This window comes from Trachypithecus francoisi, unplaced genomic scaffold (assembly GCF_009764315.1).
Source record: "Trachypithecus francoisi isolate TF-2019V2 unplaced genomic scaffold, Tfra_2.0 Contig01474, whole genome shotgun sequence".
Classification (NCBI taxonomy): domain Eukaryota; kingdom Metazoa; phylum Chordata; class Mammalia; order Primates; family Cercopithecidae; genus Trachypithecus; species Trachypithecus francoisi.
Genome location: NW_022681435.1, coordinates 19,153,175 through 19,179,697, shown reverse-complemented (window position 1 = coordinate 19,179,697; position 26,523 = coordinate 19,153,175). Strand labels below are relative to the sequence as shown.

Genomic DNA, 26,523 nt, shown 5'->3' with positions numbered 1-26,523 from the left:
CAGTTGTAGCGAGTTTAATCATCCTCCATTTGTCTGGGGCAACCAAGAAAGGAACAGGTGTGTTTACTTAGAAAAATCTAGTGGAAGACCTCAAATTATTTTGTATTTTCCTATTTTCCTTCTACTCTTAATATTCCAGAATATCTGAACCTGTTATAATGTGTATAATTGATTGGTTTGGCTAAGACAACATGTAAAAATTAATTTACTAATGGATATTATAAGAATGTCCTCTCTATTTTTAGTGTAATAGAAAAATTGGATGATGGCTCTTTTTAAAACTTTTTTTTTTCAAAACAGAAAAGCAAACCACCTCAGAAACACAGAAGTCAGTGCAGTGTGGAACTTGGACAAAACATGCAGAGGGAGGTATCTTTACCTCTCCCAACTATCCCAGCAAGTATCCCCCTGACCGGGAATGCATCTACATCATAGAAGGTAAGGGGAGACAGTGCCAGAGTTAAGAGAGCACTAAGCCAAAACCTGGCCATCTCTGTGCTTTGGATCAAGAAATGCGTATAGGCATTACAAAATTGATTTGGAGATCATGCACAAAAATGTCTCTGAGTGAATCAAATAACTGTACAATCTGGAATCAGGCTAATTATTGAAATTCTTAGTAATGGGTTATGAACAAGCAAATTCGGTGCAATAAAAACAAATGAACAACTTAAGAGTTTGTTTTGCAGTTGGCTTAATTGATTTAGAGTTCTAATGCAATAGAATAGATGCATAGTTGGCACAATATTAACTAATGTGTAAGTCTGAGAAACTAGTATTTTTTTTAGCTCAACAATTAGTAGAATAACCTGCATGTTACATTTTCTTTAATATTATAAAGTACAAAAATCATATTAATGTCAAAGATCAATCTATAATCACATTTTCTAAACACCAATCTGAAAGATAGTTACCTTATGTATGTTGACAAGTGACATCTCATTTTAAAGTCAAGGTCAGGATTGTAAATTACGACACTTTCTTTCATGACTTTTTTCCAACATGAAAGATAAATGGTGTTGGAAAGAGACTTCTCTTTGAACATTTCCCATTTACAGTAACCTTGTAAACACCTTTTTTTTTTTTGAGACTGAGCGAGAGTCTCCTGATTTCCAGCGATTCTCCTGCCTCAGCCTCCTGAGTAGCTGGGATTACAGGCATACACCACCATGCCTGGCTAATTTTCATATTTTTGGTAGAAACGGTGTTTTACCATGTTGGACAGGCTGATCTCGAACTCTTGACCTCAAGTGACCTACCCACCTTGGCCTCCCAAAGTGCTGGGATTACAGGCATGAACTATGGCTCCCTGCCAACACCTCACTCTTAAGTACAACTTTTAAAATGTAGAAGCATTTCATCTGGTGATGGAAGTTTTCAGTATTATAACTGTTAGTACCTAATAGCCTAAAACTTGGGAGCACCCCCCCTCCACACACACACACACACACACACACAGGGAAAACTGTCTTAATGTAAAGATATATGCTCTTTCTATTACTTTTAAATGGGGACACATTTATTTGATAGAGTTTTCAAAGAAGCAGACTTTCTGTTTACCTAATTTTAAGAATCTCTATTTAGAAATGATTATTTTTATTGGTAATTATTGGGCCAGAGACCTTCCCCCACCCTTAGTACTTGAAATTGAACTTTCAGGAAATAGAAACCACACTGTAAGAAGGTAAAACAATAAGCTATGCTATTAAAAGGATAACACTGAAAACCTAAGGTCTGGCAGTGCAAATTCCTTTTACGACTGATAGAAAAGGTACTTGCTACTTGTCTGTAGGACTTAACAATATTCTCTGGGGACTGTGTCCCTTTCTGTAAACAATCTGTAGGGGCCCCAGGATTAGCACAAAGTAGTTGCAACGGGGAAGCCAAAGAGAAGAATACGGGGAAGAAGAGATGCTTACCATCGTTTCTGAAGAACGTCCAGGGAAGGCATCATTCTCTACATAGAGTAGCGTGTGCGGAAATTCACAGCTATGATATGGTTGGGGACCTGCCTGGTGTATCCTAGGGCTTCTGCAGAATCTGAGGAAAATACAGCGGGAGGCTGAAGAGGGAGACAGTCTCAGACAAAGGGGTACCTGGTATTCCTTCTATCCCCGCTGGATAAAATCTTGGATATTGTGTTGGAGACAGTGAGGTGCCATTGAAGTAATTTAAGTTGAGGAATAACGTGAGATTTTAATGAAGAAGTAACTGAAGGAAAAGAACATAAACTAAGAAGCAATTGGAAAGTCCAAGTAAATCATAGTAAATACTTATACTAAAGAAGTGGCATCAGTGATGGAGTACATGAAAGAACTGAGAGGTATTTAAGAAACTGGATCAGCCAGATGCAGTGGCTCACGCCTGTGATCCCAGCACTTTGGGAGGCTGAGGCGGGCGGATCACAAGGTCAGGAGATTGAGGCCATCCTGGGCTAACACGGTGAAACCCGTCTCTACTAAAAATACAAAAAATGAGCTGGGCAAGGTGGCGGGCGCCTGTAGTCCCAGCTACTCGGGAGGCTGAGTCAGGAGAATGGCGTGAACCTGGGAGGCAGAGCTTGCAGTGAGCTGAGATCATGCCACTGCACTCCAGCCTGGGCGACAGAGCGAGACTCCATCTCAAAAAAAAAAAAAAAAAAAAAAAAAAGGAAAAAAAAACTGGATCGTGAGTGGCTGGATCAAGGGATTACAGAATACGGTATCCTGGGACTGTTCTAATGTTTGTTGCTCGATGACTTGTTGGATAGACGGAATTGCCATCCCAGAAAAGAAATGTAGACGGGAAAAATTGATTTAAAGGAAAAATAATATGTTTAGTTTGTGCTTATGGAGATGTTCCACAAGCAAATTGGGTACATGTAGCTCTAGCTCAGTGGAGAGATAGATGTGTGCTGAAAATGTATTTGTATATGTCAGAAATATAGATATTGTTGTTGAGGTTGTTAATATGAATAAAATTATCCAAGAGAGTATTTGGAGCACTATTTTTCAACTGCTTTTAAAAATGCAGCTTCCTGGGCCTTTCCCATTTAATTGACCTTAGATAGAGCCCCAGGCATCATTATATTGTAGTAACATTCCATTGGAATGCCCGTGGCAACCTGGTGTCTTCATCTAAAATGAGAGAAAAGAAGATGTAGAATAAATTTTCCGGAAAATAACATGTAAGAGATGGACAGAGTATGGGAAAAAAGTAATGGAATAAGTAGAAGCCAGAGAGTTAGGCAGGAGAATCAGGTGCCCAATGCCACAGCAGCCAGAGCGGACAGGGTCTTGAGAAGTAGGGAGTAGCCAAAGTGCCAGTTGTCACTGCAGAGAAACATAGGTGAAAAACAGAAATGCATGTGCTACATGAAGCAGTTAAGAGTTTGTTAGTAACAGCGATGGGCACTCCCATTGGCATAGTGGAGACGGGTGTTTTTTTCTCTTTTAAAGGGGCCAGTTGCACATATTTAATTCTAAAATGAATATTCTGTAGAGAAAGGTAAACTTAAAATAGAAGAGAAAGAGGGATACATAATTAGTCAGATTTCTAGAGATATGACCGATTGTGGTGATGAATACAGGTGAGGTCTCAGTCACGAACGAGAGGATCCCTTTATGAATGTCAGGTGGCCAAAAATTCCCTCAAAATGGAGGAAATATTCTGTAGACATGTGCACTATCCAGGTGAAAGTACTCATAGTTCTCAGTGCGTCTGAAGATTCTCAAAGTGGTTGAGACCTCTCATAAACTAACCTCAGTGTTAGATCAAATATAACTTACAGAAATGTTAAAAGGAAAGGCAGCTGTGAAAAAAATTCTTGAAGGTGAAGCAAATAGAAGTTGAGAGAGTTAGACTTAGATTGCTTCAAATCGTTTTTGCGTGCCATAATCAACTCATTTTTAAATCTACCACAATAAGTACGTAGCAAACTTAGTTTTAAAAAGTTATTTCGCTGCCTTCTAAAATTCAGCTATGTAGGTTTCATTTCCGGGTGTGTGTCATTCACTTCAACATTCTGGACCAAAAGAAAATAAATTGTCCACATGTAATGCTGCCTACCAAAAGCCATAATGGCAGAATGTTTCCTGAGTAACATTGAGAAGTTGACTCAGCCACAGAACTTATGAAATAACAAGAATGAAGGTATGGATAAGTGAATTCATGTTAGATGGCCATTATTTCTTAGTAGGGGAAATTGGTGAGCGCATGTTGACAGATGACAGATAGAGTTCTAGGTAAATTAGCTAAGGACTGTCTTCATTGCTCTATCTTTCCCTAGCCATACATTATTTAAATTCACCTACAATCTGAAGTAGTTTGTTTCATCATAAAACTTGTTATACTGATTTATTGTGAAATAAACTGGTAGATACATACTATAGGACGGTAATGGATGCAAGTGCTATACTTAGTACTGATACGTAGATGGGTCTAACTCAGTATTTGCCTTTTTGTTGTAAGGCTAACACTTTAAGCATAAAACACGGTTAGTCATTTCTTTGGGTACTTTCAAATTTCAAAAAAAAACCACGTCAATGAAACTCCCTCAAATCTGTCATTATCGTGGTTACTCATTTGTTGACCTTTTTGATACATTTTAGTGATGGATAAAATATTTTTCTTGCATGAGTTATACGTGTCTCTTTTCAATGTGGGAGTCTGAAACTTTTTTAGAAATTAAAGATTATTCATAAAATAATTCATTTTAAAAGTGAATTGTCCTTAAATTGTTGATCTTTAATTTTATACCTGGGGAGCATCAGAGATACATTTTATTCTGTAGGTCTCCAATTTCCAAGTTCTATCATGTGTCTCAATATTAGATAAATTTTTGAAAACCGTACATACCAGAGTTTACTCTTTAGGTCATCATGGATGATGTTCAGTGTATATTTAAGAAGCAGTGGGGTGTGGACAGCCACCATTTGGCATGGTTGCTGACCGTAGAGGGAGCAGGCCCTGCTGTGCTAAGTCTTAACTTTCAAGTATCTAGAAGGGCTTAGTGCCTGAAAAGGGCCAAGCAGCAGGGAAGCACTCAGAGGGCTTCAGGCAACAGCTGTTCATATTTCAGCAAACTTTATGGCCATTCTGGAGTATCCTGGCTGAATGTAAGTCTGAGATGCCAGAATTTTGGACTGTTTTGGACGTATCAGGGGAAGAATGAAAGAACATTAGCAAAAACATTCATGTGGTGCTGTGTAGAGTTGCCAACCCTATGAAGCTTTCCCTGACTCTTTAGAGAGCTGTGAAAACATTTATGAATCTACGCTTATTTATAATTCACTCAAAGATGCTTTTTTGGGGAAATTTTAGATGACAAGTGCTATGCTAAGCGCTGAGAAGAAGGTAAGTGAGATATGGTTCTTGTCTTTCAAGATCAGATTTAGAGAGGAGGCTTCTTTAAAGTAAGTCTTTCCTGTGTAAAGAGAAGATAATGGTGGGTATGCAGATATTCAAGAATGAAAGAAAATCCATGAAAGTGTGAAAGAGCATACTTTCTTGGAAGACAAGACATGTTTGAAGGGGTCTGAGCTCAGGCTCTCTGTGAGGGGATAGGGTCCTGGAAGCAGGATATTCTTAACAGATTATGCGTGTCGAATGCATTGATCTTGGTCCAGCTGCTGAGGTTTAAACCTGAGAGGGATGTGATCAGGTTTGTGTTGTAGAAAAATTACTCTTAATGTCTTTGTACATGCACTTGGATCTGATCGGGACACATGACTGGGATTATTTGAATGATTATATTTAATATAACTCTATGCCAAACAATTTCTCAAGTGATTTGTGACCTTAAACCTGAGTATTCCCGGAAATATGAGAAAAGAGACAGAAAAGTGTCCCTTGACCTTCTAACTCCAAGTTAACAGCCTTTCATAAAAATAGTGTGCTTTGTTAGTCCTGTACAAAACAGCAAAATGGTCATCTTGTATCGGAATATTTTATGCAACATCATCGGTTTTAAGGTTCACTCCTTAGACAATTTTTTGAAAATTGTATCCCGTAGAATAGTATCCTATGCTTTCTTTATATTTCCATGCATATCATCCATAAGGTTTGAGAGAGGATGTATAGATAACATCTGAAATAGAATCAGAAAATAGCAACCTGAAGATGTAAGAAATGGCCTCCCAGACGCAATCTTTCTTCTTTACAGCTGCTCCAAGACAGTGCATTGAACTTTACTTTGATGAAAAGTACTCTATTGAACCATCCTGGGAGTGCAAATTTGATCATATTGAAGTTCGTGATGGACCTTTCGGCTTTTCTCCAATAATTGGACGTTTCTGTGGACAACAAAATCCACCTGTAATAAAATCCAGTGGAAGATTTCTATGGATTAAATTTTTTGCTGATGGAGAGCTGGAATCTATGGGATTTTCAGCTCGATACAATTTCACACCTGGTAAGTAAGTACTTTAAAAAAAAAACTGTTTCTTTTTCTTCCTCATTTTTCTGTCTTCATAGTACAAAATCTTTTGTAAGACAACATTATACTTTCTCAGAGAATGTTCCAGTTCTATTTAAAACCAAACCTACAGTGCTTTTTCTTTTCACTACATAAATTCTGAAAGGAAAAGATGTTTTCCTTAAAACAGCCTATACTAGAGGTAAAGAGTAGTGACTCAAGGCTCTAAATGGGCATCAGCAACCCCAGCAAATGGATGGGCTTTGTTATGATGAAATGTGTAATTGGAGAGACAGTCTGTGATAAGAAAACTCATTATACATAGGAGCTCAATAAGCTTGAAAAGGCAATTGTAGTATTAGAAAATATATCTACCAAAATGATCTTTGGGGAACCTGAATCAGAAGTTCATTTGACTGAAAATTACCATGTTTCAATCAAGTCGATCATACTTTACCAAGTATTCTACTCTCTTTTCAGAAAAGCAAATTCTTAAGAGTTTTGATGAAAGGAAAACTGAGACCTGTAGCAGCCAAATACTCATTTACAAGGTCTTGCAGAAATTGTGTGCAATTACCAAATTATGCAATCTATCTCAGTTTTCCTTTTAACTTGCTGGAATTAGAAAGGGGCTGTGATGTTGACTGGCTCACTTAAGAGTTATCATTCATTATAATAAAAATTGGTTATCACATTTTTTCACTGCAAGAGCACTACATGCATTAATTTAAATGGAAAAAGGATTCAAACTACATAAAGCCCATTTTTTATTTAGTGTTTTTTCATTTTGTATGTGTTGTTTTATTTAAGTTAGGCAATAGGATAATTTGAAATATATGTAAAGTTTGTTGAAGTTTGCATTCCATGGTAAAGAAGTAACATCTAAATAGGGCTTTGATACTCAGTTAAAAAACTAAAATTTTAAAAATTATTAATATAAGTTTAATGATGACTTTCATTATGACATTATGGTGTATGTTAAATCAAGTATTAACTGTGGCGTATATATCAGCTTTAAGCATTAGGAATGTTTTTAATAGTATCACTAAAGGATTGTGGTTTTAATTATGCTTTGCTAATAATGGATTATTCACAGAAATCATGGGTATTTCATGTGTAAAATCGAACTAATCTGAAGTATTCCCAAACGGTACAAATGTTAGCTTAATTTGTTTGTCAGATTATTAGTGCTAGAGTTGTAAATGGAAAGGTAGGTATTTTTTTCTTAACTGATAATTTTGAATATAACCTGTACCTAGAGACAGTGACATATGGCATGGTATAGGTTTCATAAGTTGTATTTTCATTTTGGATTTGGTGATCATGAAAATAATGTCTTGGATTTAAAATTGTGGTTTCACGAAGAATGTAGTGTCAACTGTCATGCTTTATCAACATAAGCGATGTTATCCATGTTCCTGGCTCTATTTGAGATGACATAAATGGTGGCACTCAATCTATTCTTCTAGATTTTAAAGCCTTTTTGTTCCCTGTGTTTTGTTCTTTGCTTTTTGTTTCTTTAGAGCCACCATACTGCATTTATAGAATGAGATTTCATTGCTCTGAACAACTGAATCAGAATGGAACTCTTGGAGATTTTTCCATGAAGTAGGACAGGTTAAGGATGGGCTGAGGCTTCTCTTTTTACTCACATCAACTAGAGCAAAACTTCTGGGGAAACCTACGTTTGGAATATGAAGGAAAGCTGGGACCATAAAAAGGAGACTTGGAAAGCTTACATGACAGCAAAAATTGACATTGTGTGACCCAAGGCCATTGCCTGAGTGACGTAACTAACCCTCTTCTAGAAAGAGGCAGTATTAAGGAAGCCAATTACTTATTGAAATAGGAAGTGGGAAGGGATTAGTAATAATTTAGATAGCATTTAGCGAACCTGAAGCCAGGCAGGCTGTAGTTGTCAATTTGGCTGAATTTTTATTTAGTGGTGTCATTCAACTGGTGACCTGGGGAAATTGAAGGTGGAAGAATTTCTCAAGTCGGCTTAATGATTTATGTAATAAAGCATTGCGAGAATTGCCAGGGCTCCGCAGTGGACTCACATTGGAGATGAAATTCCGCCTACCAAGTCATCTTAGATAGAGAGATGATGGTCTCCAGGACAGCTGTAAGGAGCACTGACTTTGAAACCAGATCTGACTTCCAGTTCTGGCTTTTCTTTTCTTTACATCATATCAGCTTTGAACATAGTCCTTTATATTCTCGCTCTCAATATTTTTAATTATAAAGTAAAAATAATACCAAGCAACTCATAGAATTGTTTGAAAGACAATTACCAAATGCATATTTATGAATTTTTTGAGTGCCTATAAGATCTCAACTGTTGAAAGCTGTTGTTTTTATTAGTTTGATCATGTGCTCTTTAAAAACAAAGCACGCTTGGTATAGGTTATTGGGAAAACAAGTGTCTCAGACTTAAACACAATTCCCTGAAGTTTTTAGGTGGGTGCACAAAATTCCTACCTATACTGTGTCACTTCTTTTAGTTGATGAAATTTAGTGACTTTAGATGAGCCCAGACTTCCAAGTGGGGGTTGTAGTTATTTCTAATGTCAGTCATAGAAAATGTCAAGGCAGTAATAGCAGCAGAAAGGCCTGCTGGTCTCTATTATTGTAGTGAGTTTATCACAACCTGGAATCTAGATATAATCTCACAGTCTCAGAAACTTTATATAAACACATTGAGAGTGTACCCATCTCTTAGAAATGAATCACGTTTGCCAAGCTAACAGGAATGAATATACATATATACATAATACTTATACATACATATACATACTAAATACACATATACAATTCATTAAGGATTCTGAGAATTACACAACCCATTTCTTCCTGCAAGCAAACACACCTGGGTGTGCAGGTTATAATCAAAACTTTGCAGAGTAGTATGGAATCCAGATGTTGAAGTGTAGATGTGTAGCGCATATTTAATAAATATTGAACCAAATGTTTGATAATTCATCTTCCTAACACAGATCGTTTCTTCCAGTGGTAGTTTAGCCTCCACATTGGCATGGGTTCCAGTGTCCAGTCTCCTGGTTCCATCTTGCCTGACTGGCAAACTAATTTGTGTAGGCTTTTATCTCCAATATTTTTTTTCCATTTCCTTTTATCTGAGTCTATGACTTTCTTTTCTACTGAACTTAAAATAATAGCCTTTCAGTCCGAAGCTCTTGCTGTTCATAGTAGCTGTGCTTTTGAATTCCCATTTGTACATGGGAACAGCCCAACTGGAGGTCCTGTATGGATGTGGAGGATAGGGAGGCAGAGCAAGAGAGAATACCATAGAAATGGGCTTAAAGGAGGCCCTTCTCTTTCTCCTGGCACATTTTGATGAATCCTCACTTTTTGGTTTGCTGTTATTTTTAGAGACTGTGTCATTACCCAGGTCCACAGTGCAGCGATGAATCACCTAGGATTCTAGTCTAGCATGCATAAGAAGGATTGTGAGATTGAGCAATAGTCAAGGAGAAATCAGCTGGTCAAATCCTGGGGTCTGCAAAGGACAAGAGTGAGGCTTGTAGAAAGGCCGGGGGCGCAGAGCCTTGCGAGCACCTGGTGGAGGATGCCCTGAAGAGCTCTTCTTTTTGTGTACTGAGCCTCTCCTCTGCAGTATGCTATCCCAGTTCAGAAAGAGAAGTAAGTGCGGAATCACCCAGAATGTTAAAAGTTACACCACGGAATATTTGATAACTCAAACAATTTAATAAAAAATAGAAGACATATCAAAAGTGTTTATTGTAATAGAATTATATTGTTTTCTCACTTAAAAAGTCTTTAAACAAGTTTTAAATGAAGTTTGGTATATAAAATCAAATGACTAGAAAATATGCTGTGTTACAAGCAATTTGAAACAATAACAGTTACCTCAGATAAGGGTTAGCAGGAAGAGGGGAATGAGGAGGATTTTAGGGGCCAAGATGGAGTAAAAATGGACTCAACGTTATTGATAATGCTTTCATTTTTAAAAGAATAAGATATTTTGGTATTACCTGTATAAATAAATTATTTAACATCAGAAAAGAAAAAAATAGAAAAGACTTGGTAATTTTTAATGAATTTTTAGAAGAGGGACTACCATTTTCCATATTTCATATACTTTTTCACTCAAACTAAGAATGCCTTTTGAGCAGAATATAACACGTCCCTGGAGCCAACTGCCTTCTTGCCTAAATTTTCTTTGCACTTGAAAATATAAGGAAGAAAATGTAACCGTATCTACTGTACTCCTCCTTCCACTGGCATGACCCAGGCACTGCCATTCAGATGCTCTGCTCCTGGAGAAGGTAGCCCTTCCAGTCTCTTTAATGACAGGTATCGTTTGTTGGTCTTATAGTTTACTTCCTAGTGGGGAGATTTTCTGTCCTTTATAGACATAGAATGAGATGCTTATGGACTTTTCTTTTTTCCATGATAGTTTTCCTGTACTAGCTTTAAGGAACAAAGTTACACACATCCCACTGGAGAAACTGAAATTAAGGAATAGACCTCACAGTACCAAATAGATGAGGGTTGAGTTGAGCATTGACATTGAAGTGAGTGTAGGTATTAAATATATTGAAATTATTACGATACTTTGTACTTAAGTAGCACCTTTCATCTGGGGAGCTCAAAGTGTTCTAGGGACTTTCTGTGCAACTCCTAGCCACCTGTCAAATTGCATGCTTGATGGACTTCAAAGGCAAAGGGAGAAATACACTGCACTGCAGTAGTGTTTTAAAAGGATTTCTATGCATATTAAATGAAATATATTATTAAAATATTGTCGTGGATTTAATGTTATTTGAAATATTCGGTGCATTGTTTGTTCTCTTTGCATCAGAAATGTGAATATATGTGTGTTAACCATTTGGAAAGTTTCTAAATCTTCTTAGCTAATCAGAGTTCTGATAAATGCTCTGGTAAGAAAGAAAAAAAATCTGTGTATTATTTATTCAACAACTAAAATTTCATTTGAATTTTGCACAAAAATACGAAAAAATAGAAAGTTTTAGAGGCTAAGATTAAAAGAAGACCTTTTTTTTTTGAGACATCTCGCTCTGTTGCTCAGGCTAGCATGCAGTGGTGTGATCTTTCTCACTGCAACCTCTGCCTCCAGGTTTAAGTGATTCTTGTGCCTCAGTCTGCCGAGTAGCTGGGATTCCAGGCATGCGCCTCCACATCTGGCTGATTTTTGTATTTTTGGTGGAGATGGGAATTCACCATGTTGGCCAGACTAGTCTTGAACTCCTGACCTCAAGTGATCCGCCCACCTCAGCCTCCCAAATGCTAGGATTACAGGCATGAGCCACCAAACCCGGCTAAAAGAAGGACTTTGACTTTTTTTTTCCACATAAAAATAAAAGATTGAAAACATTTAGGTCAGTATGTGTTGTCTTTTTAACTATGACTTGGGGCAAAAGTACTTGTGGATTTGCCATTACCTTTACCTTTAATGGCAAAACTGCAGTTACTTTTGCACCAACCTAAATGTTATATTTACACTGCTGACTCAAAATATTCTCATTTCTGCCCTAGCAGAGGCTTTTAAATGGAAAAGGTAAGGAGCAAATCACATTTATTCTTGAGGCATATTTTTCAAGAAATGAATTTAAAAAGTTGAGAATCACAGCACTGAGAAAATTACCAATATGTGGCAAGGTACAGTGGTATCCGGGGGGTAGAGGTTGCAGTGAGCTGACATCATGCCACTGCACTCCAGCCTGGGCAATAGAGCAAGACCCTGTCTCAAAAAAAAAAAAGAAAAAAAAGAAAAAAAAGAAAAGAAAAAGAAAATTATCAGTGTATTGATATTTTTGAATAATCAAGATATTCATGCGAAGGTGATTTCCTCCATCTCTCACTTATCCAGACAGCCCATGACTTGGCTGATCTTATCTGTATAATAGTGGGCTCAGGAGGACGGATGAGGAATGAAGAGAGAGACAGAAATCTTGTTTGGTCTAGGTGGGTGTTCAGGAGAAAAGCTGAGAGTGGGAGAGAAAATTTCCAGGATTAGCTCCCATCTGTGCAGAGAATATTGAAAGCAGTGGCAAAGGAAAAGGAAGATTTTTAAGAAGTTTCCCATAGAGAAAGAGTGTCTTCCGGCCTGCGCGGTGGCTCACGCCTGTAATCCCGGCACTTTGGGAGGTTGAAGCGGGCAGATCATTAGGTCAGGAGATGGAGACCATCCTGGCTAACACAGTAAAACCCTGTCTCTACCAAGCAAAAAATTAGGTGGTCATGGTGGCATGTGCCTGTAGTCCCAACTACTCAGGAGGCTGAGGCAGGAGAATCGCTTGAACCCGGGAGGTGGATGTTGCAGTGAGCCAAGATCGCGCCACTGCACTCCAGCCTGGGCAACAGAGCGAGACTCCATCTCAAAAAGAAACAAACAAACAAAAGTGTCTTCCTCATCTTGTTTCCCGGAGAGGTGGAGAAGAGTACATAGGTGTGTTTATATTTGTTTGTTGGCTAATCATGGGACTATGTTTTAAATAGGGTACATCTGAGATTGGAACACATGGGGTCCCTGATAGATTTCCATTATTGATACATGTTTTCCTTAGATTAAAAAAGACCTTGTAGTTTATTTCCTTCAACCTTTCTACTTAGAAATCAAGAAACCAGAGGGCTAGAGAAAATGTGTAGCCTGGATTCATGTACTCTGTAAATATTAACTTACTGCTTGTGTATCAGTTATATAAGCATGGTGCTGATACACCTTCTACAAAGTGTTGAGATTATTAATTAAATCACATATTGCAAGTAATTTTAGTACAGTTATATTAAGAAATTTAATTAAGGGATAATACTGTGTCACCCGCGTTTCATCATTCATTAGTGTACGAATTTAAAATTCACCTTTTCCATGTTGTTTGAAATGTTTTTCCGCTCTCAGTGTCCAAAGAAACAGTGGTTTTTCATCTCTCTTTCTACCTCTATTGTAAAATTCTGCCTTCTCAACTCATCTGAGCCTGAAGTGAGTGATTCATTTCCTTTTCTTCTCAAATACCGATTATTACTGACATAGTCTTCTGTGTGTACCATGCTCTCATTAGTTGAAACTTGTGGCTCACATGTTAAATACTTAAGGGGAAAACTGTAGTTTATTTCTCCTAGATCTTCTCCCATGAATTTTCCTGCTCCCTAACACCCAGGTCTCTTTGGCTTTTTCCCTTGATGCCAGTTCCTTTCACTCACCTCCCATCCCATCCCTCTATTCAGGGCTGCTGATCCCAGCAGTACACAGGAAAGACACTTAGTTGAGGCAGAGAAATGAGCTCGTCCCATGAACATTCAAATTCCCCAGAGCAGGGCTCCATCTGGAAGTGGGACTGTTGAGCAATCTACAGAAAGTTGTTTTGTGCACTGGTAGAGGCCTTGCCTGGGTCAGTGGTAAGATTACCTCTATGTGGAATCCCATCATCAAATGACCAGCACCTACACCCTTCACTAAATTTCCCTAAAGATAAATCGTATCATTTGACAAGAGAAAAACTCAAGAAATCTGACAAAAACAAAACAAAGAAATAATTCATATACTCAGTCTCTAGTTTGAACTCATGTGACTCAATGTCTTTAGTTACTGGGCTTCTTGGTAAAATCTTCTGAAATCTCTAACGTTTAACTCTTTATTATGTATTCAAGAAACGTGCTTTTCATTATTATGTATTCAAGAAACATGCTTTTCAAATTATTAATGCCCTGTATATTTTTCCTAAGAAAACATTGAGAAGTCTATTCTCCTTAACACTTTCATAACATTTTGCAGACAATTTGAGGCATGCATTTATTTAATTATTTGAAAACTAAACCAAGGAATTAAAAACAACCCATAGTGTTCTTTTGTTGACCAAAATATTTTTCCTATTATACTTTATAGTTTGTATGCCATTACAACTACTTAAGTATAACTCATGTTAACATTCTTAATGTGAATGCACAGAAGACCTTGATTTCTACTAGGTGATATTAGCCACTTACACTTATTTAACAACTGTTTGCTGATCCACTGTGCTAACACTGTAGAAATATAGTATCTACAAGACCCTAGCTTTCATACAACGAGTTCATAGTCTGTTAAAAACTAGAAGTTATATACAGGAGACAGATAATATACCCTCCCCCCAAGATGTCTATGTTCTGATTTCTGGAATCTTTGAATACGTCAAGTTCTATGGCAAAGAGATGTGAAGGTGGAAAATTGTATTAATAATGCTAATAAGGTGACTTTAATAGAGGGAGATTATCTTGGATTATCTGGGAGGACCCAGGTCACTGGGTTCCACACTGAGAAAGAGACAAGGCTTTCTCAATGTGGAACGAGGAGGCCGTAGGGTCAGAATCTGGTGATGTGATGTAAGAAAGACTCCAGCTGCTACTGTGGGCTTTCAAGATGGATAAAGTGGCAGCAAGCCAAAGAATGTCAACAGCTTCTAGAATGGAAAAGGTTAGGCATGACTTTTCCCCTAGAGCCCCCATGAAAAGGAACATAACCCTGCAAACGCCTTGATGTTTAGGCCAGTGAGACCCATTCAGATGTCTGACATCAGAACCTGAGATAAATTCCTGTTGTTTATTAAGGTTCTAAGTTGTGGTAATTGTTAAAGCAACAAAGAAGAAACAAATACTGATTTTATTTCCTAAAAGTGAAGTGCTGCTATAAAATAAATAAATAAAAACCTTAAAATTTGGAAATAGTTTTGGAATTGGGCAGTTGACAAAAGCTGGAAGAATTTTGAGAAGCATGTTAGAAAAACGTCTATATTGCCTTAAAGTTACTGTTAGTAGAAATATGAATGTTACTGACTCTGGCACAAGGACACAGAAGGAAGTGAGAAGCATGGTAGAGAAAACATGCATGTCTTAAAGAATACCTAAATCTTCATAAACAGACTATTTGTGGAAGTATGAAGTTTATAGGTGCTGATGACGATAGCTCAACAGAAAATGAGATACGTGTTTGGAAACCGATGGAAAGGGTATATCTGTTATGATGAATCAGAAAGCTTAGTAGAATTATATCCTCGAGTTATATGGATAACTAAAAAAGCAGAACATTTATGCAATTAACTTGGATATTTAACTTTAAGGAATTTATTGTCAATTAAAATTTAAGCCCTCCTTGAATGAGATTGGAAAAGCATGCCCTAGAGAAAAAACTGAGCTGGACGACTTTTTGCTGATCCCCTCGAAAGATCAAAAGGTCAGAGAATTCAGTCTCACAAAAGGCTTTTTGAAATGATTAGGAGTGTGACTCATGAAGCTCTTCAGTCAGTCATCTCAGCAGAAGCCAAAAATAGGATGAGATTATCTAGAAAAAAAATTCTATGAAGAAAATCTTTGGCTAATGGAGTGAATCTGAGGACATACACAGGAGACACACATGGTTCTTGAGAATGTTACATCAGCATAAACGTTGCCATCTTGAACTGAAGGAGACAGATAAAGATTGAAATGGAAAAAGGATGTCAGAACTTTCAAATGCCTACAAGCAAGAAACATGCTGACGTAACTACTCAGCTGCGGGTGCGCTACTGTGTCAGTAGGTTGACTCAGAAGGCAGAACCTCAAGTCCACAAGGTGGAGAGTTAAGCCCAGAAGGTAGAGCTCAAATGCAGAGTACAATCTCAGCCCTTGAAACCAACTGGAACTTGGCAACTGTATTTCAAAACTGCCTGGAACTGGTGAATTTCTTTCTTTCTTTTTTAAATTCTTCTACTTTTTCTCATTTTGAGCAGGAATGTCTGTAGATGTTACTGTTTGCCTGCCCCACCATTGTGTTTTTGGATCAAGTAACATATTTCTTGAATTTTGTGGTTCAATGATGGAGAGAAATTGTGTCTCAGAGTGGATCACGCCCAGAGCCTCACTCATACTTGATCTTGATGATGTAGATGATGTGATGTGGGTCTTTTGAGCTGATGAAATTTGGACTTTGAGTTGATGCTGTTGAGACTTTTGGGCAACATGGGTGAATTTATTTCATCTGTGGGGTTGATATGAAACTTGGTGGCCAGATTTAGGATTGGTAGGAAGAAAAATGGCCCATAATGGTGTCTGTATTTTAAGTCTGGAGCCTGTGAATATGTTATGCTACATGGCAAAAGGAAATTAATGTTGCCGTCAAGTTGACTTGATGATAGGGACATTATCCTGGCTTTTCTGGGAGGGCGCGGTGTAATATAGGCAACCTTCAATGTGGAACAGGGAATCAGAAGTGTCAGTGCCAGAACACAGAGTATGAGAAAGACTCAATTGGTCTCCGTTGGTTTTGAATATGGAAGGGCCAATTAGCCATGGAATGTGGCAAGTCTCTTGCTGCTGAAAAAGGCAATAGAAACATTCTCCCCTAGGGCCTGTAGTAAGGAACACAGGGAACACAGCTCTGCTAAAACTGTAATTTTACCTCAGCGAGATAGATTTCAACCTTCTTATCTCCAACACTATATGATAATAAATTTGTATGGTTTAAAGCCACTACATTTCCAGAGTTCATTATAGAAGCAAAATAAAAATAATTACAGCATGCAAGTAAAATTCTTAAACATATAGTAAAATTTGAGGAGTGATATAGAATGTAAATAAACAACATAAGGTTTTACTGGTGGGATGGATGGAGAACATAATAATTTGGGTCTACCATTCTGAACTTTGAAATTACCTTGGTTCCAAATACACCAAATCCTGGATATACCGTTCTCCCCTCTGGACTTTCCTACACTTAAATTAAAAATCTGTATCTAGATAACTATATGTGTATATCTTTTTATATCATTTGATTTTATATGAATGCCATTTTTAGGCATACATATGGCTAAAACCCCAACAGAATAACTTGCAATCCTTCTCAAAGATGTGCATGGGACAGTGGCATTTTTGTTTGTGGCAATAATAGCTATTTGTAGAACCTGGCACTCTTTAAGGCTCTGCCTCTTCATGGCATATTTGCCTGATGCCTTTGCTTCAAAAGAGCTATGCTGTCTGTTCTCACTTGCTCAGCTGGCTAGCATCCCACCATTCCACAGCTCTGCTGACTAGCTGGAAATTCTGCTCCAGTGTGTCTTCATGGCATTTTCCCTTTCCAGCTACTTTCAGACACCTCACTTCCACTCTACTACCCCAAGAATCACAGAGTGATTACAATAAAGTATGACTGTTCACAATAAGCAGGGCATATGCCCACGAAAGAACTGTAGTTGACTTTTTTAAAGCAGGAGGATATGTTAGTCATAAATATGTCACTTCTCTTCTATTTTCTATTCATCATACCCAAAATCAGAAGACCGTTCTATTCCCTGGGAAGTTTTCTTCAGAAATTTGCACTTCAAAGCCCCAAGAGTTTTCTGTAAGTAATTCAGAGAGAAATGCACTTTTACAGGGGTGATACAAAAATCAGTGCTACCTGAAAACATTCTCCGACCTCGGTTCTGCTTTCCCATACAGTCTGAAAGGAATGCGTACTTCCTTTGGCAGATTTGGCGGGCAAACAAAGTAGAATTTGTGGAATGCTCAGTGGCTATCCTGATGCAATAGGAAGACATAGATGAGGGTTGCCATGGCAATGATAAGTAAGATCTAAAACAGAGAGGATTTCCATGGGCATAAAATGAACTGGCCTTTCAGAGATCTGCTGTTGTAAATAATAGGTTAACTGGTGGAAAAATTATTTCTAGCTTTTTTGCATGTGCACGTGACTTTCTCCTAATAATTATCATCAAGTAATATTTGCATCTCAATTTTAAGTAAAAAAGATTATTAAAAAATAATACAAATATGCTTAGTTTCTGTTTAGAAGTGTTTTACCTTTGACATTATTTCAATTTTGTCCATTTTATTCTTTCTTTCACTTACGTAAGCAGGGGCTATGCATTTTTTTCTTTTTTTTTTTTTGAGATGGAGTCTCATTCTGTTGCCCAGGCTGGAGTGCAGTGGCGTGATCTCGGCTCACTGCAACCTCCTCCTCCCTGGTTCAGGCGATTCTCCTGCCTCAGGCTCCCCAGTAGCTAAGACTACAGGAGCACGCCACCACACCCAGCTAATTTTTGTATTTTTTTTTTTAGTAGAGATGGGGTTTCGCCATATTGGCCAGGCTGGTCTTGAACTCCTGACCTCGTGATCCACCCACCTTAGCCTCCCAAAGTGCTGGGATTACAGGTGTGAGCCACGGCGCCCAGCCACATCTCTTTTATTGACAACTTCTAGGCTGTGGCTGTCCTATCGTCTCCTGCTTGCTCCTTCTCTTGGCTCTTAATCAACGTTGTGTCTTTTGACCCAATCAGCTCCAATCTTTCTATTTTTGGTTTGCTCTCACATTCTCTGGAGAAAAATCCAGATACAATTTCGATCTGAACTATTTATGAGCCTTCAGCATGGGGGACAATGTAGTGATTATATGAATAGTCAGGGCATTTAGTTTCCTGTTAAACATGCTGGCACTGACATTCATGTTCATTGTGCTAGACTTTTCAGTCTCTAGCTAGAATTGGAAATAGCTTTCTATTCTAACAACAATGTATATATTCTCTTCTAGACTGCAAAGTAATATGCCATACGGGCCAACTCTTAATTTAAGATAAAATGGTTATAAAAATGTGATTTGCTCTGTTATTTGCAGTATCCCACATTTAGTGTATGGTTTGGATGAAATATTCTTTTTTTTTTTTCTTTTTTCTTTTTCTTTTTTTTTTTTGAGACGGAGTCTTGCTCTGCCGCCCAGGCTGGAGTGCAGTGGCCGGCTCTCAGCTCACTGCAAGCTCCGCCTCCCGGGTTCACGCCATTCTCCTGTCTCAGCCTCCCGAGTAGCTGGGACTACAGGCGCCCGCCTCGTCGCCCAGCTAGTTTTTTTTTGTATTTTTTAGTAGAGACGGGGTTTCGCCGTATTAGCCAGGATGGTCTCGATCTCCTGACCTCGTGATCCGCCCGTCTCGGCCTCCCAAAGTGCTGGGATTACAGGCTTGAGCCACCGCGCCCGGCCGAAATATTCTTTTATACCATGTTCTAGAACAATTTCTCAATGGTTTGAAGTTATTTTCACTGTGACTTATACTTCCCCAGAAGGGAAAAATATTACTAATCATTTGGGGCCATACTTCACTACACACATTTCACTAAAAAGAATTTATTTTGAGTTTTGCCATTAAAATATGTTACATGATGCTCAGTTGTTTTGAGACATATTGGCCAGATGCCAAATCATTGTTGTGGTCTATTTGTGTAGGTCTTCAATTTTTCATATTTGTATAAACTTATATTTTTAGTTTCATATAATATTAAATATCATTATCATATACCATTTATTTTTCTATATTGTATATGTTATATATACAACAGTTTCATGAAACGTAGTTAAACAATGACTGCACTGCTAGGTTGTCTGAGGTGGAATTCTGGCTCAGCCACTTTCTGGCTATGACTTTGAGAAGCAGCAATTGACTTAATCTCTCAGAGCTCTAGATTTCTCATGGGATCAGCACCTGACAGAGAGCATTATGGATTTTGCTACCTAACGATACTGTCAGGCTACTGATATTACTTCACAGGTGGTCACATGAGATCACATTGAAGCCTCTGCTTCATTGTTTCATAGATTCATTCAACAAGTTGTTGACCCATAATTGGTCATTAAATTATTACCATACACGGAAGGTTGAGATGTTAGAATGGTTGAGATGCAGCATCTGCTCTTGAGTTTACAGTGTGTTTATACACAGTTTGGTGAGCGCCATGGCATGTGCATAATGTGGGGTGCACCTGGAGGAGAAGCAGGCAACACTGGATGTCACGGAAGACCTGTGCTTCAGTGGTGCTTCCCACAGAGCCCCCACTGTGTCCTCAGGATGGATGAGGTGTGTGGCGTGCTCATGTAGCTGCAGCTCCATCACAACCTTGTGAAATGTGCTGCAACCAAACATTCTTTCTCTGTGTGGACACCAAGCTTCCTGAAAACAAAAAACAAACAAATAAAACTCAACAACTTCGGTTTACGTCTTTAAATTTCCAGTGCCTCATCAGTGTTTAGCCATAACTGATGCTTAATGAAATTTACCTGAATGACTACCTAAATGAGTCAATGAATGAATAAATGAATAAAATGAAATAAAACATGTAGAATGAGAGAGACGCCCGATATGAAAAAATCTGTTGATGCATATCTGGTCGTCAAGACCATTTGAAAAGTAGGTGTGTAACTTTGAAAAGAGAGGAGGTTAAGATAAGACTGAAGTCTGATTCAGATTATGAACAACTCTGGAAATCATGCCAGTGATTCAAACATAATTTTAGAAAGTGTGGGAAGTATATTAATGTTTTAAATTGAATAGTGATGTTTGAGACCTCTATTGTAAGAGTGCGATTTATCAGCATGTGGATGATGAATTGAGTAGAGAGAGAATAAAGGAACAGAGAAAATAAGATGATTATAATACAATTAAAAATGATGCAAGTAAGAAATTGCTAGAAGTAGTGTTAACAGTAGTCTGTGACAATGTCGTGAAAAAAGAAACTTGCTATCAATAAAATTTAGTGAGATTAAGTCTGTGTGTTGAGGAAGAGAAGTAGAAATGACTGTGGCTGCTGTTCTTAGTAATTTGGTGATTGGTTAATGTCATATATTTTGCTGGAAAAATAAAAGAATAGAAAATGTTCTGTTCACTTTTAAAGATGTTTCAAGAGACGGAACAATGAGATACCTTTGTGAGCATGTCAGATATTTAGAACTGAAACAGAGAACAGTGGCCAGGGAAGGTGGAGAGGGAAGCTTATTGGAGAACTAAGTACAAAACTCCAACTAATAAGATATCCACATATTAAAATAGAACGTTATATGAGTTCAAGCTAATACTCTTATCTAAGCAAATTAGAACACAATGTCATGTATTTTGGAATTTTACATTTTATTCAGTCCTAGCGTCTTATCTTACAAACAATCTTAGCAAGTTACCAATTGGCATCAGGTTTTTTGGGGGGATGGGTAGACTGACCCTAAAAATACATTTTAGATTTTAACGTAAGGGAAGAGTTTTTCTTTTGTCCCATGCTTGCAACCTTCTCCTACAGAGGGACTTTTTTTTTTTTTTTTTGTCTGAATTATGGCAGTAACTACTTTCCCGAGGCTGGGTACCAAAAAAGGAGATTTCTTGGTCTGTGTTGGAAAGGCACAAGGGTACACATGAGCTACACTGCATTTGAAATGACCAAATCTTACAGTAATATTTGGTTTAGTAGTTCATTTTTTTCCTTTATAACTTTGTCATGCTTCCTTTTAGGAATGGCCTCATTTCTTTCTACCTACTTTTGAAAATATCATAGTATCTGTATTATCAGGATGATTTCAGATGTCCTGCAAGATTTGTGGAAATATATTTGGTTCAGGTGTTAAAAAGGAGGGTGGTAGAGAAAAGAGTCACTTTTTTTCTATTCATTATTTCCTTGTGATTTAGACAATATTTGCTTTACTCGTTTATCTGTTATTTGATTGTGTTAGGATTTACACTAATTGCAGTTGCAAGCCATAGCACTGTAAAGTTAGCAATATAAATGACCATTGACTACAATTTAAATGATTGGCATAAGAACGGGTAAAATATTTTGGAAAGTATTTTTGATATATATATCCTACATATTTACAAAAATAACTTCTTTCTTATCAAAAATGTTTGGTTTTCTTTATTAGATTAAAACACCCCCTCCCAAATTTCCCCATAAAATTGTCCAGCAGAATAATATGTGATAAATTAGGCACTCAAAATTAATTCAAATGAAATAATGATATAATTAGGCAGTGATTCCTGCTTTTAAAAATGCCATTATAAGAAATTCATCTTAATAAAAATAATGAATTATTGAGATCTTATTATATGCCAAATATTGTTCAAAGCACTTGGCATGCATTGTTTCGTTTTATTTTACAGCATACCTATGAGGTATGCTATATCTATGAGGTATTACTGCCATCCTTATTTGGGATTAAAAGACTTAAAATGTTTAAATGATGGACCCAGATTCATCTCTCTAGCACAGCTGAAATCTGAACACAGAAGTGCATATTTTTACGCATTGAGCTATCCCATTGTCCACAAGTAAATGCCTATTGGCTTCAGGCTTAACTTCTCAAAGACACCAATTTGTTCAATCTTTGTGATTTTATTGGGGGGGATTTCAGTTGTTCTCAGTGATTCTAAAATTTATCTTTGCTTTTTGCTCTTGACATCTTTGATACAACATTAATAATTGTCCCTATATCATGATTTAAGTCAAAATTTCCCCCTGGATTTAAAAAACCTTAATTAGGTTATTATTGACTTCATCATTGGTGGCATCATCATCATTATCATCATCATCACCATCACCGTATTAGCCATCAAAAATAATAATATTAGCAATAACAGTGCTTATAAATTATATTCCATGAGTTTATTCACAACTCGTAACAATAATATTCTTTGTTGTCATATGTATGTATACATATAATATATAATATTTATGATAGGAACATAATTCCCTCAATCCATATGTTGTCAACTAGTGGAAAAAAATGAATAACAGTTTCAAATATTGAGGTAATAAATGACTTCAGCCTTCTTTATTTTGAACATTTCCCTGCACAGGCACTACTCTGCATTTTTGTGTACCTTAAAACAATTCGTTTTGAAATAATATTAAACTGACAGAAAAGTTGCAAATATAGTGCAGATATCTTCCCTCCCTCTCAGGAAACTTCTGTATACATTTTCTTGTTTGTTTTACTAGGTGGAAAAATAGCATCATTCAGCTTTACCTTTTCATTAAATTTCAGAAAGAGCTAAATGTCTTTTTTCTTAGTCACATTTCCTTGACTATGAATTTTGAAGTGGCACAAGCTCTTGGTGTAGTTGTTGCTGGCAGGTGGCAGAGCATGTGACACAGTAAAACAAACACAGCAGATAAAGGAAAGCAGATTTGGAAAGTAAGATGGACCGCTGATTGGGCCATTTTGGGCAGGCTCCATCAGTGAGAATAAAGTGACTTTTTTTTTTTTTTTTTTTTTGAGACAGAGTCTCACTCTGTCACCCAGGCTGGAGTGCAGTGGCACAATCTCAGCTCACTGCAACCTCCGCCTTCAGGGCTCAAGCAATTCTCTTGCCTCGGCCTCTTGAGTAGCTGGGACTACAGGTGCCCACCACCACGCCCAGCTGATTATTGCATTTTTAGTAGAGAATGGGGGTTTCACCATATTGGCCAGGCTGGTCTCAAACTCCTGACCTCAGGTGATCCACCTGCCTCAGCTGGGGTTGCAGTGCTGGGGTTGCAGACATGAGCCGCTGCACCCTGCCAAAATGGCCTTTCTGAGCTTGATTTCTCGTCTGCCAATTGCTCGTTATACTGCTTGATCCAGTTTCTCAAGGATTAAATAAGATCCTGTAAGTGTAACCTGTTCGAAAGGATCCCGTGCAGCTTCTTCTCTCACCGTGGACCTGTTGATAGACTGGTCTCAAAAGCCATTTCATCCTGCCATCTCAGAAAACACAAATGTAATAGCAAAGTCATTGATCCACAATGCAAATTTTGCTGAAGCTTCTCAAGAACCTGGGTTAGGTAATTACTTCAAATACCAAAAAACACATTTTCTATATATATATTTTAAACACAGTCTGGCCATCAGCCTGGCTTCAGCTTCCTCCTCTCCATTCGCCTGAAGACCAAAACAATAACTAAGAAGAGCTATCACCAAAACAGAAACCTGGCAGTTAAATAAACACCTGTTGTTCTTCAGGCTTATACTGCTAACAGGGGCAAAGAAAGAACTCCCTCTTTTGAAAATTACATAGTAGAATGCTCAAGACTACATGGGTTAGTGGCACTCTGCAAACGGTAGTTGACAGCCTCACATTTAACTATTTGATCGTTGCCATTCACCTGTTCTGCTTAGTGTGGACTAAGATTTTCTTTTTTTTTTCTTTTTTTTTTTTTTTTTTGAGACGGAGTCTCGCTCTGTCGCCCGGGCTAGAGTGCAGTGGCCGGATCTCAGCTCACTGCAAGCTCCGCCTCCCGGGTTCCCGCCATTCTCCTGCCTCAGCTTCCCGAGTAGCTGGGACTACAGGCGCCCACCACCTCGCCCGGCTAGTTTTTTGTATTTTTTAGTAGAGACGGGGTTTCACCGTATTAGCCAGGATGGTCTCGATCTCCTGACCTCGTGATCCGCCCGCCTCGGCCTCCCAAAGTTAAGATTTTCTTTACTGTACTACTGTGATCATTTCTAATGTCAGTCACTCTACCTGAATCCCTAAAACAAATACTGACTGGTCTTACTAGGGAATTTACCCTACTTCACCTTACTTTAAACTTCAGCCACAATCTTTTATCTGAATGGTTGGTTAAGTCTAAGAATACAATTTCCAAGAAGTTCTTTTTTTTTTTCTTAATCTCTGAATTTCCTGTTGGAGCAAATTCAAATTTCCTGTTGGGTTATATAATGCATATTTTGTGGAAAATTTCTCTAGGCTACTAACAGGCTTTCTAAGATCTTTATAAATCATCCTCAGTAATTGCTCTCCTGTTGCTCATATCGTTGGAAGGATGGCCCTTGAAATGTGAGATACTTGACTGGCAGTCAGCGATTTGTTTGGTGCAGTGTTTGTTTGCCTTTAATTAGTGCTCTGATAATGTGGATGATGGCTTCTGATGTAGGTCACGTAACTGCCCGCATGTAGCAAATGGAGAGGAGGAATTGTGGTGAGCCTGTGGGAAGCTTCCATTTCTGCACTTTCTCACTTGTCTGCCAGGCTTTCCTTATCCTCAGTTCTCACCTCAGAATCTTATCTGGTGTCTCAATCATGCAGATATTATTCTGAGCTAGTGTCCTCACTGGAGAATGTCCCTGTCAACCAATCCTTACTGATGAGGAATTTTACATAATGAGGACTTTTATTCACTCCAGCTAGGGCAATCTGCATTTTAAATGAGGATTTGCAAAGAGTGAAAACCGTACTGGTTTCGAAGGAATTAAATGTGGAGGATATACTTCTAGATTATAAGGCAAGCTACAGAGAGGCAGAAACAATAGACCGACATCATCGCAGTGTTCTTTAGCTCCTATAGTGCATGCATTCATTAACTGGATCTTCATTGAGTACCTACTATATATTAGGCACTGGAAGCAATGGATACAAAGTCTGCCCCTGTTCTCCAGGGGTAGCAGACAAACAAAAGATATAATTATGGTAAATACAGTGGGCTGTGGTTAAATTTAAGACAAAAAAACTTACAACACGTCTTAAACATGGATCATAGGAAAAGTTTGCCTCTTCCCATGTTTCTGTTTTTTTCATGTAGATATTACTCTACACTCTATACCTTAGAGAGGGTGTCCGCACCTTTCATGTGACAAGAGTTAAAAGAAATAGGCATTTTAGAGGCAAACGAGGAGTTTTAATGAAATAAGAGAAAGTTATCTCACCTTCAAAACTCATGTACTGACAGGCCCTGGATCAAGAACTTGTCCGTGTGACCTTAGGAGTCCTTCAGCCACTTAGACCAAGTGGGTTGCAGCTTCAATATTTTAAGATATAGAATCATTCACTGTTCCATTGAAATTGCTTTTAGGAACATTTATTCCTTGATTTTTCAAAACAAAATTGTATCGTTTTTCCTGTGTTCCTGTTTTGTAGATGAATCATTAAAATTTTGGAGTAGTTAAGTGGCTTCTGCACATTGATACAACTAATATCCAAACCCACTCTTTATAACTTTAAATTGTGCATTGTTTCTTTTTACTCATACAGGGATTCAGATTCTTCATTTCATACTCAGTAGAATTTCTCCTTGATACCCAGTTCTTAACAACAGCCCTGGGATAAAAAAAGAATTGATCATTTATTTTAGTGACTTTCTTTTGACATTAAGCGACAGTTTAGATTTACTAAAGGTCATGTGCTTGTGAATGCTTACTGGTACAGTAGGAAAATAATACAACAGGCAAAATCGTGTTAGATCATTTATGCTTTATCTCTTTTAGCTTCTAAAACAATCCTGAAAGATGAATAATTATTATGGGTATAGCAGAATTTAATCTTCCCTCTTGCTTCAAAATTTTAATGAAAACTTTACAGTTGAGAGAAATAGGAAAATAAAAAAAACAACGAAAAAAA

The 26,523-nt window shown here is 37.7% G+C and overlaps 1 protein-coding gene across 5 annotated transcripts in view; it reads left to right on the top strand.

Moving 5' to 3' along the window:
* NETO1 (neuropilin and tolloid like 1) overlaps positions 1–26,523 on the top strand; it is a 124,609-nt gene that overhangs the window by 5,378 nt on the left and 92,708 nt on the right. For all 5 annotated transcript variants that reach the window (XM_033175602.1, XM_033175593.1, XM_033175612.1 and 2 more), the window contains exons 2-4: positions 4–57; positions 301–438; positions 6,143–6,391. In XM_033175602.1, coding sequence (XP_033031493.1) covers positions 6,358–6,391 — 34 coding nt within the window. In that variant the 5' untranslated portion in view covers positions 4–57; positions 301–438; positions 6,143–6,357. The remainder of the gene's footprint in view (positions 1–3; positions 58–300; positions 439–6,142; positions 6,392–26,523) is intronic.